The 16,533-nt window shown below is 49.3% G+C and overlaps 6 protein-coding genes across 6 annotated transcripts; 4 read left to right on the forward strand and 2 right to left on the reverse strand.

Annotated features, from left to right (window-relative positions):
* Nucleotides 1–312: 312 nt before the first annotated feature.
* Nucleotides 313–1,935, forward strand: VTN00DRAFT_7207 (uncharacterized protein; the record flags this gene model as incomplete). Its single annotated transcript, XM_069433929.1, has 2 exons — nucleotides 313–679; nucleotides 740–1,935. The coding sequence occupies 2 exons, from the start codon at nucleotides 313–315 to the stop codon at nucleotides 1,933–1,935; spliced, it is 1,563 nt and encodes a 520-aa protein (XP_069287261.1).
* Nucleotides 1,936–3,547: 1,612 nt separating this feature from the next.
* Nucleotides 3,548–5,076, forward strand: VTN00DRAFT_7208 (uncharacterized protein; the record flags this gene model as incomplete). Its single annotated transcript, XM_069433930.1, has 4 exons — nucleotides 3,548–3,639; nucleotides 3,709–4,001; nucleotides 4,073–4,679; nucleotides 4,752–5,076. 4 exons carry the CDS (start codon nucleotides 3,548–3,550, stop codon nucleotides 5,074–5,076), a joined length of 1,317 nt encoding a protein of 438 aa, XP_069287262.1.
* A 1,008-nt stretch (nucleotides 5,077–6,084) lies between these two features.
* On the forward strand, nucleotides 6,085–8,138 carry VTN00DRAFT_7209 (uncharacterized protein; the record flags this gene model as incomplete). The annotated part of the gene is made up of 3 exons (XM_069433931.1): nucleotides 6,085–6,667; nucleotides 6,752–7,193; nucleotides 7,244–8,138. 3 exons carry the CDS (start codon nucleotides 6,085–6,087, stop codon nucleotides 8,136–8,138), a joined length of 1,920 nt encoding a protein of 639 aa, XP_069287263.1.
* Nucleotides 8,139–9,377: 1,239 nt separating this feature from the next.
* Nucleotides 9,378–10,986, reverse strand: VTN00DRAFT_7210 (uncharacterized protein; the record flags this gene model as incomplete). Its single annotated transcript, XM_069433933.1, has 7 exons — nucleotides 9,378–9,489; nucleotides 9,567–9,846; nucleotides 9,940–10,065; nucleotides 10,123–10,640; nucleotides 10,706–10,760; nucleotides 10,839–10,896; nucleotides 10,945–10,986. The coding sequence occupies 7 exons, from the start codon at nucleotides 10,984–10,986 to the stop codon at nucleotides 9,378–9,380; spliced, it is 1,191 nt and encodes a 396-aa protein (XP_069287264.1).
* A 1,051-nt stretch (nucleotides 10,987–12,037) lies between these two features.
* VTN00DRAFT_7211 (uncharacterized protein) lies at nucleotides 12,038–13,888 on the reverse strand (the record flags this gene model as incomplete). Its single annotated transcript, XM_069433934.1, has 6 exons — nucleotides 12,038–12,191; nucleotides 12,256–13,001; nucleotides 13,098–13,123; nucleotides 13,187–13,226; nucleotides 13,278–13,667; nucleotides 13,736–13,888. The coding sequence occupies 6 exons, from the start codon at nucleotides 13,886–13,888 to the stop codon at nucleotides 12,038–12,040; spliced, it is 1,509 nt and encodes a 502-aa protein (XP_069287265.1).
* A 339-nt stretch (nucleotides 13,889–14,227) lies between these two features.
* Nucleotides 14,228–15,342, forward strand: VTN00DRAFT_7212 (uncharacterized protein; the record flags this gene model as incomplete). The annotated part of the gene is made up of 3 exons (XM_069433935.1): nucleotides 14,228–14,346; nucleotides 14,397–14,614; nucleotides 14,687–15,342. 3 exons carry the CDS (start codon nucleotides 14,228–14,230, stop codon nucleotides 15,340–15,342), a joined length of 993 nt encoding a protein of 330 aa, XP_069287266.1.
* Between the last annotated feature and the right edge of the window lie 1,191 nt (nucleotides 15,343–16,533).

A 16,533-nucleotide genomic window follows, 5' to 3' on the forward strand; every position in this document is an offset into this window, starting at 1 on the left:
CGTAGATAATAGGGGTACGTAGGATGTATTTGTAGAGTGTTATCGCAATTGCAATTTTGTTCTAGGTGTTTGGCTATCCATACAAAAAGGGAAATCATCACTAAATGGATGGATCCCATCGACGCCTTTACATAAGCAAAGACAGCATCGAACGGACGTGATAATAAAGTGATTACTAATATTTCACGTGACAGGCCTCGCGTGCTTTCTCGATGAGGACAGCGCCGCAACTACGATGAAGATCTGCGGAAAAGAGATTTGCTGGGAACAAAGCGTCAGCCATGCTTCGATGATGATTCCTTCGCCTGCTCGATGGCTCCAGTGCCCTCCTCTCCTTCTCCCATTCCCCCGCCGGTCCCTGTTGAGACCCATCCGAATAGGGCTGGTGGGCTGAAGCCTCAGCAGCAGCGAGGTCCTCCCGACCCGAACCGTCTTGCTCCCGAAGACGCATACTATGCTCATTCGCCTCCGCGATTAAGGTCGCAGCTGGACAACCATGGCGCCAATCTTCAAACGCTCGATGGCGTTGTCACGAATCACGCTGCGGTCGCAGCTCTAAGACCACCACCTGCAGTACCCGGCGCTGAAGCTAAAAAGGAGGCACGGAAGGTGAGGGGGACAAGCAGACGGAGAAGGCGCAAAGGAGCGTGGAAGAAGCTGTTATGGGTTAAGCAGTCATGTATGTACTTCCAAATCCACAAGGACTTGAGGTTTCGGTGCGGCTGACCACTTTTCCCAGACCCGGACAACTATACCGATACTGAGACCTTCCTCGACCACCTTCAGCGCAACCCACGACTTCGGCCGTATGATTTCTGGCCTCTCGTGGCAGACTCCACTGTTATAGTTCAACATGTCTGCTCCGTGGTGATATTCGTCTGCTGCTTCGTTGGCATAGTTCAGGGGAGGGTGAGTCCGGTCACTGTCGTAAGCTGGGGCAGTGTTGGAACTGTCTTGGGTTGGTTTTTATGGGACTTCTGGGTTTGGAAAGAGCAAGAAGAAGCCGAGAAAGCTGTTCAAGCTGCTGATGGGGGCTTTGAGGGCGATGACGGCTCCAGTTCTAGTTCCACTCGCAGCTCGTTCAATCCAGCTGCTACAGGACCACAAGCGAACGTGAACAAGGAGGGCCAGGTGTATGGACTCGGCTTGAATATATCTGCCACGGATGCTGGAGGGCAGTCCAGAAGGCAGAGCTCAGGTCTCAGCGGCCCCTCCTGCGGCGCCTCTGCCACCTCTTTCCATTCCACAAATTCAGCTTCGCCTGTGGCTCTCACTTCTGTCCCTGCGGAGGCCAACCATGCCACTTACTTGTATCACGAGAAGAACAAGTCAACGCTGTTCTCGCCACGTAACCGACAGCGCCTTGCAACCGTGAAGTCGGCCGTACTCATCTATTGCGCGTTGCTTGGTCTCAGCCCGATACTGAAATCCCTTACAAAGTCAACCGCCAGTGACTCAATCTGGGCAATGAGCTGCTGGCTAATGATCATAAATATTTTTTCTTTTGACTATGGAAGCGGCGAAGGCGCGGGCGCCACGAAGTTTCCAGCTTCTTTGTCCACCAACGCGGCTCTGATGGCATCGACAGTTCTGGCATCTCGTCTGCGGTCCACGACACACGTCTTTAGTCTGACACTCTTCTCGATCGAAGTTTTCGGCCTATTTCCCGTTTTTCGCCGCCAGCTCCGTCGTATTTCCTGGGGCGGTCATCTCTTTCTAACATTTGCGCTTGTTCTAGCTGCCGGTGGAGGCGTAGGGATCACGCTGCGCGGTGGATGGGCAGCCGCAGTCGTGGGGTCGTTTTTGGGAAGCATTCTGACAGCATTCGCCATGGGTGGTTGCAGCTGGTGGTTGATAAGTCTTCAGAAATATAAAAATGTCGTCACGGGACCTTGGGATCCCGCTCGCCCTATCCTACGGCGTCACTGGGACTAGGTTATATATCAGGCCTAACGTTTTCGGTGGGGAAGTTCGTTGCGTGAGAGGCGTTTCTTTGGCTTTTTCGGCATTATATACCCTAGAATAATCATAATACAACGGTCAAGTCATTGAATAGCTACATGATTTCTTTCCAAATAGTACTCGCGTGAATTTTCTAGTAGGAATTGGCGAACCTTGGTTTACAATTTTCAAGATTCCGCAGCAATTTTAATCCCCAGGGATCTGACATGAGCGTACCGCTACGTAGGCTAAACTTAAGATAGTTTTCAGACAACGAATTAACAAAGAAGAGTCAAGCAAGTCTTTTGGCCACGTACAGTAAGCTATCAAAGGCATGTCGAGGCGTTTTGCTCTTTAAAATACTGCAGGAGATACGATTATTAAAATACTAGCGAATGATCTAGTAGCTTGCTTGGCTGCCAGCCCTACCGGAGAATAGCAACTCCTCCTTCAAGGTCTTTACCACGTCTACTAAGAGCCTTCACTACTCCCTCGTCTTTGATTCTGTGTGATTCCATGGGACATAGATGACCTTTACCAGACCTGAAAAGGCAGTACATTAATAAGTGGACCCCAGCATAATGCATATAGACGCCCTTTCATAACCAAGACCGTCATGGCTGAATAACCAAGTATCAGAAGGTGTGAATAGGTGTTTTATAAGTGTTTTAACTGAGAAGGACATTGTTTCTCAAGCCTCCGTCTATGGATAGGCGATATGGAAGACAATGTATCTGCTTTCAGGTAGGTAGGTACTGAATGCCCTTTTCGTTCCTTGTGGGATTCCAGAGAGAAAACAAGGCTCCTCATAAGAATCTTTGTTTCAGTTTTCCAGTTCAACAAAGGTCGTGGAGGGGCAGCGTTGCGGAATGTGGGGAGTTGACCAAGAATGTCAGTCTGGTAGTATGTTAATCCGAGGTCCCTTCGACCAATAGTGGAAAAGAGAAACTTAACAAATAGAGAGAGAGAAAACAGAATCAATAAAGAACAAACAAAGCTATTATTCATAATGAAATTTTTTTACAAAGTGTGGCGGCAGTTTTCACAGATGCCTTGAGGGATATTTCTCGTACTTGGTGTATCTAAATGCCCTATCTCCATCATGTTCACGGAGTATTTGAACACACACACTCCATACTACAATCTACTAGAAGCCCAGTGCCTTGGGACTACGAGATTTTGACTTTATCTATTAAAGCGAAGCACTGGCTGCTCGGGCACCCCGCTGGCAAAACCTTGGAATATTCGAAGACAGCAAGAAGCAACATCCTGCCTGAGAGGAAGGGACGACGGACATCTGCGGAACGAACTTACGAGTTTGGCTGCTTTTGCTGGTCAGGACGCCTCATAGTAGATAGTAGCTCAAGAGTTGATATTAACACTGCACAATCAGAGTAAGTGAATCTCTGATCTACAAGTCATACCAGAAGCGGGGTCATCTGGAGGGGAAGCTGAAGTGGGCACGTACGCCACTACAAGCTGTTTATTCTGTTTCACGTAGTTCTTCTTTCACAGCATTTCATTTTTCAATTCTTCTCTTAACTACCACTAATATTATATTTCTGAACAGTGTGCGTTTTCGGGTCAGCCTTCCTGCATTTCCAAGATGTTGGAGATGATAAACCTTATTGTGTTCAACCTGTTGGCTGCTCACGCGATAGCGACGGGATCGATGAGATTCGTGACGTATATCGATGAGTGAGTCCTATGTCAAGCATCCAGATCATCACCACCTTCATGGGAAAGGCTCTAACTCTGAATATCAAGATCTCATAACAAGACCCTACCAGATAAGTCGCAAACTGGTGGAATCGATCATGTAATAATGGGATTCGCAAACTCGTCTCTCTTCGCCAGTGAGATACCCGGGGAATATAAACCATTTGAGCCATTGTCTACGATGAGAGGACGTTTTGTAGAGGGTACCAAGGTGATGATCGCCATTGGCGGTTGGGCTGATACAGCCGGTTTCTCAGCAGGCTCAAAGGATGACGCCTCGAGATCACAGTATGCAAAAAATGTCGCAGACATGCTGGAAAAGGTGGGAGCAGACGGTGTAGGTATGTTCGCAAAATTTCGTTCCTCAGACACATTTCTAGCAGCATGAATTACTGACTCGATTTGTCGACAGACATCGACTGGGAATACCCTGGTGGGAACGGAGATGACTACAAGCAGAATCCTAATTCTGACAAGACCTCCGAAATTCAGAACTATTCTCTTTTCCTGGAAGCCATCCGCAAGGCCATTGGAAAGGACAAACTGTTGTCGATTGCAGTCCCAGGGCTCAAGCGTGACATGATTGCCTTCACTTCCGAGCAGGGACCAAAGATTTGGCCATCGGTTGACTTTGTCAACATCATGAGCTACGATCTGGTCAACCGCCGTGACAACGTAACCCAACATCACACCAGCGTTAAGGGTTCTTTACAGTCCATTCAAAACTACCTGGACATTGGGCTGGACCCTGCCAAGGCTAACCTCGGGGTTGCCTATTACGCCAAATACTTTACGACCGACCTGAGCTCTGACTGCGCGGAACATCCCATTGGATGCTCTCTTGTGCCTCTCGAAAAAGAAAATGGGGGTGACAATGGAAAGTCCGGTGCTTTCACTTTTGAGAAGAATCACATGGCCCCTCCGCCTGCAAACCTGACGATATCGACTAATGGAAGATGTGGTTATGACAGGGGCACCAAGTGCCCTGCTGGACAATGTTGTAGCTCTAGCTCATGGTGGTGAGTGACACAAACTCAAGTGAATGTAAAGAATATGCGCTATAGCAGAGTCCTCTAACGAAACCATCGCAGTGGTACCACCGATCAACACTGCGGCGCCGGCTGTAATTCTGATTACGGCAAGTGTACTGGCCCCTCCATTTCGGAGTCATGGCGGAGGGCGCAATCCAACGGTAAAACCGATGAAGAAACTGGTGGTCAGTACTACTGGGATAGTGAAACTAACCTCTTCTGGACTTGGGATACGCCTGCCCTTATCACCAGGAAGTTCAAGGATATCGTAGCGCCTAAGAAGCTAGGCGGAGTGATGGCCTGGAGTCTCGGGGAAGATAGCTTTGATTGGAGCCATGTAAAGGCCATGAGAGACGGTGTTAGCAGCAACAACAGCACATCCTAGAGGGATAGTGTTTGACTGAGGGTATTTTCTGGCAAGAGTCACGATGCGGATGGAGCTGCGCTCTCCGCTGTGAAGGATTTTCCGGTACAAGTGGTTGTAATTGGTTTTGCATTGGTGAATTGTTGCTTAAAGGCTTTCCTATTTTCCTTTCAGCGTCTAGATTCCTTGCAATGACCATGTTCTCGATGATTTCGATTGGAATAGAACCCAGGTCGGTTTCTGAAGCTAGAACCTTTTCATCACTTCATTGGACTTTTTTTATTATTTGGCCATATTTCTCAGAGTAAATATCCAGCGCTCGGTTATTGTTTCAAGTGAATATGGTTTCCCAGTGTTCACGGGTATTCGACGGGCGCTATTAAGGGAAATATTTCCAGTTAGTTACCTAGGTACTGTTGCTCTTCAAATTACCTTGTTATTCGGATCAAAGGCTGAAACTTTCTTTTCTTGCTGATAACAATATCGGACAGATGCGCGGTAGGTGCGATTTTAGCCACTTTGCCAAAAATAAAAGCGACTACCTGGCTTTGATCAAGAGAGGACGGGGAAATATTTCAATTCCCGAAATTAAGCTGGTACTATGGGAGGTCTCAGACAATCACCATTATATCACGATAAGGGGGAACCTGGATAGGGTAGCGGGGTGATGGGGAGGTGAAAAGGTAAACTCGGAACCACTGCTTCTCTAAACGCATCCACAGCCTCTAACAATACATTTTCTGTAGGGGCAAAAAATTCCACCATGATGACTGGAATTGACCGGATTCTCGCTAAATCATTCATCCCACATAGGAACTTCCTCCCCTACAAGATTTGTCTCATCATACAGATAGCTCCTGCTCCTCCTCATCATCATCCTCGTCTTCGTATTCAAATTCATATTCATCTTCATCTTCATAATCATGTCTAGAGCCATGGGGCTCTCCTAGAAAGATAGCCAGCTTGATTCAATGTTTTCAGTTATCTCTCATCTCTTTTTCTATAGCTTTACTGTCGGGGTATATCAACATGCGCATTCTACCAGAACTTGGCCTTGCTGCTTTCTTGATTTCCATGCCCCGGCAGTCCGCCGTCTATGGGCTTGAATATCAGACCAGTTCGACGCCAAAGACTCCCGCGTCGTGGTCAGGATGTCCAATTGAGGGGTCGTTGCTTCCTCGCCCTACAGACCTTTCCAAGTCGCAGCACATTAAGGCAGCGACAGACAACCTGAAACAGGCTCTCGACTCAGCCATATCTGGCAAAATCAAAGCCGGTTGGGACGTCGAGAACACCACGTTCTCCATCGCTCTTGTTTCGCCAAATAGTGGGATAAGTGAAGGGAACACTAAGTCTATCATTTGGGAATATCACCACCTCAGCGAAGCAAACGTTAACGGGACGAAGAAGCTCAATGGCGACTCCCAATATCTCATCGGATCAATCTCGAAGCTGATTTCAGATCTCATGCTGTTGGAGTCAGGGCTCAACCTGGAAGATACGATCACGACTTATCTACCAGAACTAAAGAATGAGCGTTCACTAATACGCTGGGAGAATATCACTCTTGCTGCGCTCTCAGACCACTTGGCTGGGATTCCTCCAAATATCCGTACGAACCACCCATTTATAAATACCACTCCGTTGCATCTACTTGGTTCATTCTTTCACTGACACTATGCTAATATGGCTCTAGCTGGTTCGTTCGAGCTTTACTCCCTAAGGCCACTATATGAGCAGTTGGGATTTCCGCATCTCGAGAAAGACGATTTCCCCGACTGTGGCGTCGACGGTCTGAACGGTGCTTGTACCAGGGCGGGTAAGTTATGCTTCAAAAGTAATCAAGCTGCTCTTTTCGACGATAGTAACCGCGATATAGAGATTCTCGAGAACCTGTTGCACATGCACCCAGTTGCTCCGCCTTACTCACGTCCAGTCTACTCCCAGCTATCTTTCACGCTCTTCTCCATGGCAATGAGCGCTGTCACCGGCAAGAATTACTCTCAATTGCTGGATGAGATGATTATCCAGCCGCTTGGACTTCAAAATACAGGCCCTTCGCCCGTAAACGCTGAGCGTGCGGTGATTCCCCCAGTCGAACAGGAAACATGGCGAAGTGATTTTGGATATGCCATTCCGTATGTAAGAAAGCTGCTTGTAAGAGACAAACTAACTAACAAAGCACCAGAGGTGGCGGTCTCTACTCCTCCACCAACGATCTATCGGCCCTAATGACCCGCATCCTGGACTACTCCATTATCGAAAACCCCGTTAAAGCCCGCAAACTTCTAAAACCACACTCGATGACTCCGTCCATGAAATCTCTCGTCGGGCAGCCGTGGGAGATCCAACGCACCACGAACCTGACACCCGAACATCCGGACACAATCGACATCTACGGGAAGACCGGAGGTGTCCCCGATTACATCTCCCACTTTGCAGCCGTTGATCAGTACGGTGTTGGGTTTGTCATCTTGACCGCTGGACCGTCGGGGTCGGACAGCATCATCAACGACGCTGTCATCGGCTCCATCGTACCCGCCGTCGAGGAGGAAGCGCGTGAGCAGGCTCAGATGTACACGGGGACGTACAAATCTACAAACACTACTGCTGCTTCCAGGAACACCTCAGACGCACCTGTTACCATGATCATCACCCTCGAGACCGGCAAACCAGGCCTGAAACTCAACTCCCTAATCCGCAACAACACCACCATCCTCTCCGCCCTCAAGACCCTCTGGTCCCAGATGCTCGGACCCATGATCGGCACCCTCAACGACGACTTCCGCCTGTACCCCTCCGGCATCAAAACTCCAGTCCCAGAGACACCGCACCTGATCCGGCAGGACTGGCGGATCAGCTTCGACATCGTGCCCCCGGACAACGCGGCCAAGTCGGATCTTCCCGCGCAGGGGGCGCTCTCGCCGGATTACTGCGCGTCGTGGAATACGGCGGATCTGTTGTACTACGGGGGTGAGCCGATGGATCGGGTTGTGTTTGTTGTTGATACGCGGGAGAAGAGGGTCGTTGGGGTCGAGGTGCCGTTTTTGAGGACGGGGGTGTTGGGGAAGGAGGGAGTTTGAGTTTGGTTAATTTCCACCTTGAGTTATTTGCTGCGTTGGATATTGCTTCTTGTTGGGGTGATTCGATTGAGTGGATACTTTGGTTCGGTCTAATCGATATATAGATATCTGTGCCGGCTGTATTGTAGATTATGCTATTTATGATAGCACATAAGCGATTAAGTACCCAAAATGGTAGGCACCTCTATTGCGTTTTAAAATGCTAGTCGTCTAGTAACCATCATATATAGGTATTCGTTCATACATCGTTCACTCGTTTTCTATGCATCTTTTTCTATTGGGGTCCGCGGACCGGAGAACTCATGTATCGCCTGACCTATAAATCCCGCTTCAGATTCTTTATGCAAAAGAGCATATCAATAACGCTCTACGAGCCACTTCCTCCTCTCCTCCTCCCTCATTGCAGTGCCAGAGCCGCGCTCTCAGCCCTCTTCACCTATAAAAGGCGAAGACATGTCGGCAGGAAGGAGAAGATTATTCTCTGTCAGCTCGAGACGCTGTACTGTGTACTGCAGCAGTTCTTGAGCTTCTGCGCCGATCGTCTCGCGTGGCTCTGCAGGCATGATGTACCAACTTTGTTGCTCCCCGCTTGGCGATCAATGGCGAGCCTTGAATTGAGGGAGTGGGTAAGTTAGACCATCACAACATACCGTCAGATCTTGGCCGCATAATTGTGAAAACTAGATCTGTTTTCCAACAACCCGGTCTACCCCTAATATGGCGGACATACAACCTCGCCGTATTATCACAACAGCGGACTGCGCAGAGTGATAAAATGGTGAATGTACATAGATCCCGGGAAGATATATAGACAAAGTATTATTAACAAGGGTACTTCAATTTACAACTTGAGATGGAGCCCATGTGGCTGGCTGAGCTTACACTCAAGCAGCCTCTGGATTAAGATTGGGGGAGATCGACAATACTAGTACAGTGGATACAGAGTTGTACAACTGGCAAGCGAAACCCAAAATGAGAAACAAAGTCGACAATAAAAATAATGGAAAATGTTAGAAAATGAAAATAAAATAGGCACTATCAAATCCTTGGTCTGTAGCCCCAAAAACTCCTCGAAGCCGATCCGTAAAGGATAAATTTTTCCTTCCAAAGCGACATATGGTAGCCAGTTCCGAATGATCTAATCGACGACCCCCTTCAACCTCTGCCGGAACGCAGGTGACAAAGCAACTGACGAACGAGAAACAGACTCCAGTTTGTCTGGAACTAGTCCCTGCAGCTTCATTTACTTGACGAATCCATATCAACCGCCCACGCCATGGTCCCGCCAAGGCACTTCGAGTTTGCAAAGTCCTTTTTGAGCTTGAACGTCTCTTCGTCGTCGTAAGACACCCTAGAGACACATCTGTTAGCCCGAGTTCACGTCATGGTTTTCCCACAGGGATGGGTGAAATATATGGTGCACGATACCATTGATTATTATCCCAAGTCATGTACTTGATACCGGCAGTCTTGTCCAGCACGGGCTTGAGCTTCCTGTCGGAAATGATCCTCTTGATTTCAGAATTGATTAGGGTGCCTGCTTCGCCGGAGCATTCGCCCTTCTTTCCGGGGCCGGTCGCCTCGCACCCGGGCTTGCTGCACGAGCTGTTGGACAGCGTGAAGGTGTGGCCGTAGTAGGCAAGTCCGAGGGTCACTTTGGATGCGGGAAAGCCGGCGCTCCAGAGAAGGTCGAGGGACGAGTCGATTTCTGTGCAGTAACAAATAGTTAACTTATGTAGTCCTCAACGCTGACGGTCCACGGTTTCATGCGTGTCGTATGGTATGCTTGTCAGGAACGTACCGGTAAGATTGGTATGTGGCTGTGCGAGTTTGGGAGTATCCCATGAGCCGTGGAGGTCGTAACTCATTATGTTCACCCAATCGATATGTGGCTCCATTCCTTTGAGGTCGAAGCCCTTCATGTAGTCTGGGGGGCGCCATGTTAGCGGAACGAAAGGGGAGGGCTAGTAGTGTGAGGACTTACATGACCCTCCTGGGATGGTGACAGTAATTCCCTTCTTCCCCTTTAACTTATCCTTCAACTCCTTCAACAGTGACACAAGATTATTTGTGTCAGCCTGCTTCCCGCCCCTATCCGTCGCAGCAGGATACTCCCAATCGATATCGATGCCGTCAAACCCATACTTGTCCATAAACTCCGCAGCGGAGTCTATAAACGCCTTCCTGCTTGACGAAGAACTCGCCATATCGGAGAATGGCTTCCCACCGACGCCCCATCCTCCAACAGCGATGTACACCTTCAGGTCCTTTTTCTTGGACTTGAGAGCTATGGTCTGGTTATAGAGCTCGGTGTCGTTAGATGCTGACAGGGCGATCTTGTGCGTCGAATTGTCGAGAATCGCAAATGCGAAGTTGATGTGAGTCCAGTTCGAAGGGTCGATGTCGGTAGGCTTAAAGACATCGCAGGGACGGACCGTCGCCCAGCTCTCGTAGTAGGCGACAGAACGGTTAGAACTAGAGTCACTAGAGGTGCATGCAGCCCTGCACAGGGAGTTAGCCTAGTTGAAAGGTATCCCGGATGGTTACCCTGTACCGGCAGTACTGACATCTTTGGCAATTCAAAGTGGCAATTACTCTGGCACCCAATGCCGCAGTGTTCTGCTGTCATTCCGCAATGTCTGAGGTAATTGTTAGTAGAGTAGTCTCCGTCTCATGACAAGAAACTACATCTTCACTAACCCATCTTTCGAGCAGCACAGTCCGAGAGGACATATGTGCTGACCTGGAGCAGCGCCAACTATACATGCATAAGTATCTTCCTTAGATATTAGATAGAACCACTTACCACCACACTCAGGTAGTGCCGGGGGATCATAGCGCCCGCCATATGACAGTCCCGGGCGCGCAGCAGAGCCAGAAGACACAAAAGAAGATATACAGCCAAAGACTAAAGCAGCACGTAGCCGTTGCATTTTGGAATACCCACCACTATATACCACCAGAATAGGGTAGAGGGAAAAAATGAATGTGATAGAATACATTTTGAAGATGGTGACTGAAGGAACCGTTTTATCCGTTCGTTTCCATCAAAACAGATCGACATGCATATATACGCCATTTAGGTGAGTTAAAAAAGGCATGTGCTGTGGAGTATATGATCCAAATCGAGCTAACGGGAGAAAAAGTTCATAAGGCTGAGTGTCGTGGTTGACGGCATTCCAACGAGGGTCCCGCATTCTTGAAGCGCACATGGCAACGAGTCGAACCGCACGATAAATGGACCAAGTTATAAGAGGAAAATGTCACTCACGTTGGAGCCAGGGGTATTAAGAAATAAAACATACCTTTAAAGCAATAGACACTGCATGACGGCCTTTTATTCAATGGATTGCTGCACTCCAGGTTAGCGGAGGACCATAGAGGAAGCACTCTGCTGCCATCTCTGAGTCAAGTAACTTTGTCTCATTGTTCCAAATAAAGCAATTTTTATCGTACCCGTGTATTGTCAAAAGTTTCGAAAGTACAAGCCCTCTCGAAGTCAGGCTGATGGATTCTCCCAGTCCTGCTATAGACTTCATGAAGTAGGGCAAAAATATCATGCACGGACCATATGACCAACCAGCCGGCGAAGGACGAACGGTGGACTTCACCTTGACCAGACATGTAAAAAATGCCTCGTGAGGCCTCAATATTTACGTTCGTATCCAGTACTTGGGTCTTGTTTTAGATGTCATATGCACTTCCCTTGGCCGATGAAGGTCGAAGTTGAACAGGCTTCCAATCGCTCTCCCTATGATATATAACGTTGGGTCAGCTGTGATATTTAGATCTGATCATACGAAGAGAAACAAGTAATTGGCATCTGATATATATACCTAGATACACACATAATATTAGTACACTATTTACACATAGACTATATGTATAGTGCATATATATTAGATATCTTCATGGAACTTGGGCGGCCCCTGCCGCTTTCTCCACTCCTCCCCTTTAAACATAAGCACCACGATCCCGCTGAACGCGAGCGCCGTTATGAGTGCGAACGTGAGCCATGCCCACTCGAGACCGATTCGGTTGGCGAAGGGGATACTATCGATGCTTTAGCTCTCTAACGTTTGGTATATATTTGAAAAGTAAAGAATAAAACCCTCACGCATAAAACCCCAATGGAAACGAAAACACCTGCCGCGCAAAATTATATAGCGTCCCGATCTCACCCGACTGCGGCTTATAGCAATCGCTACAGTATGTATACGTGACGGTCGTAACGAGCTGGAGCCCGAAGCTGGTGACAGCCATTCCGATAACAGGACCAATCCAGTGTGTGTTATGCTGGAGGCAGACACCGTAGATAATAATTCCCGCCGGGGAGAGTATGATGCTCGCGAGGCAGGCAGGAAGACGGGCCTCGGGCTTGCGCTCTCCGCCGTGCCGCTTTGCATGTCTGTACATGACCCAGTCGGAAAATGGGCCCGAGAGGAACTCACCGAGGGCGGAACCCACGAGGAGTGGTAGACCTAGCATCAGGCCAATGATCCCTGTGTCGAAGTGGTACGTTTTGGTGAAGAGGATAGCGACCGTGACGGCAGGTAGGACAGTGGAGTATGCAAATGAGACGAAATAGTAGGTGACCGTCAGGGATACCGACGGGTATTTCAACATCTCGAACGGCCGGATGAAGTCCCGCAGGTGGACGTGTCTGTCGCGGAGACGGTTGCGACCGAAGCTGAATAGGAGCTGGGTGTAGCTACGCTCGCGGTGTGTGGATAAGCTCCTAGGAGAACGCGAGAAGAGCGTCTCAGGGAAGGCGAAGATCATGGCGACGAACATGAAGGCGTTGATGATGGCGGGGAGGTGGTAGCACCATCTGAAGCCTACGGCTTGGGCAAGGTAGCCTCCCTAGTTGCTGTTAGAGGCTGTTGCAGAGAACAATACATTGACATATAATGATAGAAGTAAGGAAGTAATAATATTAGTGGACAGATAGTTGCTCACAATTATAGGGGCAACATGGGCGCCATCTATCAAGTGTCAGCACTATCCTTGTATATACATACGGCAATGTCATGGAATATTCTACTCACTTGTCAAAAACACAGTCCACACGCCCATCTTTGTTCCTCTCTGCAAATTTTATTAGTATAAGAAATGAGTGTCCTGGTCACCTGGTCTCACCTCATGCAGGAAGAACATGTCACTGACCACCGCCGCGCCCAGCGCCATGGGAGCGCTGGTGCCAATTCCACTAAACACGCGAGCCACAAGCAACCCGGCCCATGTCTCCGACAGTGCTGTTCCAATGGTGGCAGCAATTCCAATAAGCGTGGAGACAAGATAGATGGTTCTTCTACCCCAGACATTGGCCAGGGGTGTCCAGAACAAGGGGGCAATACCGACGGCGACGATAGCGGTCGTCGTCTGATACGACGCCTCGACCGTCGAGATGTTGAAGTTCTTCGCCAGGGGCAGGAGAGCAGGGTTGATCACAGACGAGTTGAACGGGCCCAGCAGTGCCAGGACCGCGGACTGCAGGAGGACGAGCCATTTGAGCCACGAGGGCCAGTTCTATGCGCGTCCGGTTAACACTGGAATTTCACAATCTACCTCAACAGGAAGAGTTCCGCTGTCCTTACCAAAGGGTCATCCTTAAACTGGCTTGGCTGAGGGATCAGAGCAAAGCCATGCCGGTCGACTTGCACGTTCTCCTTGCCGGGCTCTTCGATCTCCGGCTCGGGAGCGGCCGCCTCGATGTGGGAGGGCCCTTGCTTGTCGCTTTCCAGTCGCATGCTCTCTCTTTTCTCCCTTTCCTTCCAGAGCAGTCTAAGTGTTGAGGAGAAGAGATGTTCTAGACGGCCGATCCTTGTGGGGAGACGATCCGGGGGGTAATTACATTTGCGGGAAGCAAGCCGCGGAGCGGGCGACTCCTGCACGGAGAGAAATACTCCGTCGGCAGTCTGATCGGGTTTCTCGATGTGACGACGGTTCGAGAAAAGAGTATAAAAGGATCCTGGGAGCCGCATGATATTTTTTTCTTGTTCTGTTACATTCTGGAAGACTGCAATTTTTTTGCGCTAGATATATACCCGTCCATAAACAGATACCAATACATATAGTCACATATCACAATGGTGCTCCGACTGTCATTCGCCTGCTGGGACTATGATCGCATGAAAGCGATCGAGGATGAGCGCGTCCGTCCCGAGGGGATTGAGCTCACTTTCCTCAACTACAGAGTCGAAGAGACGTGAGGGTGGACGAGTCGCGAATGGATCACCCGAGGCTGACGGCTCGCAGGTTCTTCCGCCAGCTGCGCTTTCAAGAATTCGATATCTCAGAGCTTTCACTCTCGTCATATGTCCTGACCCTCAATCAGGAGAGCCCACCGTTCATCGCCTTGCCGGTGTTCCCATCGCGCTTCTTCCGTCACCAGTCGATGTACATCAACAAGAATGCGGGTATCAACAAGCCAGAGGACCTGCGAGGAAAACGGATCGGTATCCCGGAGTACCAGAGTCAGCCAAATGCCATCTATCCCCCAAACCTTGACCAGACCAAACAGCCAACTAACAGCCATCCTCACCCAGTGACCGCCGCCGTCTGGCAGCGCGGCATCATGGAAGAAGAATTCGGCGTACCAATCAACAGCGTCGAATTCTTCACCGGCGCCATCGAAGAATCTAACGAGGAGCGCAAGAACAAAGTCCCGCACTCCATCCCGGCCGACGTCAAAGTCACCGCGATCAAGAAGGGCCAGAACCTATCGCAGATGCTCGCCGACGGCGAGATCGACGCCGTCTTCAGCGCCACGAAGCCCTCGTCCTTCGACACCTCGCCCAACGTGACGCACCTGTTCCCCAACTTCAAGGAGGTCGAGGCCGATTACTACAAGCGGACGGGAATCTTCCCCATTATGCATATCGTTGCGCTGAAGCGCAGTGTCTACGAGGCGAACCCGTGGATCGCGAAGACGCTGACAAAGGCGTTTGCCAAGTCGCTGGATATCGCGTACGAGGCGGTCCTTGAGCGCGCTGCTCTGCGGTACATTCTGCCTTGGCTGGAGCACGACATCGAGCAGGTGCAGTCTGTCATGGGCAAGCGGTGGTGGCAGGATGGGTTCCAGGAGAACCGGCATGTGCTGGACAAGTTCCTCGAGTACTCATTCCGGCAGGGGCTTGCGAAGCGGCGGTTCCAGCCGGAGGAGCTCTTTGCGCCGAACACGCTGGAGACGTTTGTTGTGTAGATATTTTCGACTGGCAAATATGATGCATGTACCTTATAACGTCGAACTGTAGATACTTCCAAGGAAGGAAATTACTTATTCACAGCTACCTAACTGTGCTAGGTATTCTCCGTATGTCTTCGTCATACGTGCTAGATATAGATCCACGTATGACTTACCAAAGAAGTCTGGTAGCAAAAACATCTCACATCCCAAAATAAACCCGAATACATGACCAAAGTCTATAGACGCATTGGAGGTGGCAGGATAGGTAAGTTTTTGTCCTTCCGGAACCCTTCCGACGGCGCGGGGCAATCCGGGGTCCGCCCGCGGGGGGAATTCCATCCCGATCCGATCGGATGGGATCCTGACCAATGGATAGACGAAGAAAAAAAAAAAAAAAAAACTGCTAATAGCGACCGTTTATTGTCATCAGGGTCTTTCTTGTCTGTGGGATTGGCTGATGGTGTTCCGGTCCGGGGTGTCTGCCGCGGAATGGGTCGGTCGATACTTTGGTGGACGTAAAGCCAAAGCGAGTGACATGACAACGTTACTGCTATTTGAACTTGAAGAAGAGGTGTTCGGCACCTCTGACAAAGATAATAAGAGAAATGTTCTGCTGGGATGAGGAGAAGAGAAGCGTATCCCCTCGACGGCCGGAGTCGGATATCTAGGCTTTTGGGGACGTGATATATTATTTCCCGGAAGAAAAATAATGAGATTTAAAAGAGAGGTTAAAGTGCACTCTGGTAAAGACTCCGGTATCTTCTTAACTAGGTAGATCCAAAGTAAAAATGTCAAGCGCATCAACAATCACTACGAGCTTGATTTACTGACCTACAAACCGAGACAATTTGCTCCTTGATACTATCCATTGGACCAAAGACTGCAAGTGCCGCCAGTTTCCTTCTGAGCAATCGGCACCTTCGCTTTCCCTTTCAACTTGTAGTAACACCCTGTCAAGCCTCACACATCTTTTGTGACTAACAGTCTTAGGTAACAAATTCCCCGACAGCTGCATGTGCTTAATGCTTAGCCAGCATGGTTGACTTGTCCGCATAGTCATCACTGGGTCCCTGTATGAGGTACTTCGCAGTCAACTGTTACTGGTGTAGTTTAATCTAACAACAACCTTTACGGCCTTAGCGAGGCTCGTACCCATAACCAATGTGATTTGTTGAGAAGGGCCGTTTGCTTTTTTTTTTGCACATT

Source organism: Thermoascus crustaceus (assembly GCF_041956765.1).
Source record: "Thermoascus crustaceus strain CBS 181.67 unplaced genomic scaffold VTN00scaffold_4, whole genome shotgun sequence".
NCBI lineage: Eukaryota > Fungi > Ascomycota > Eurotiomycetes > Eurotiales > Thermoascaceae > Thermoascus > Thermoascus crustaceus.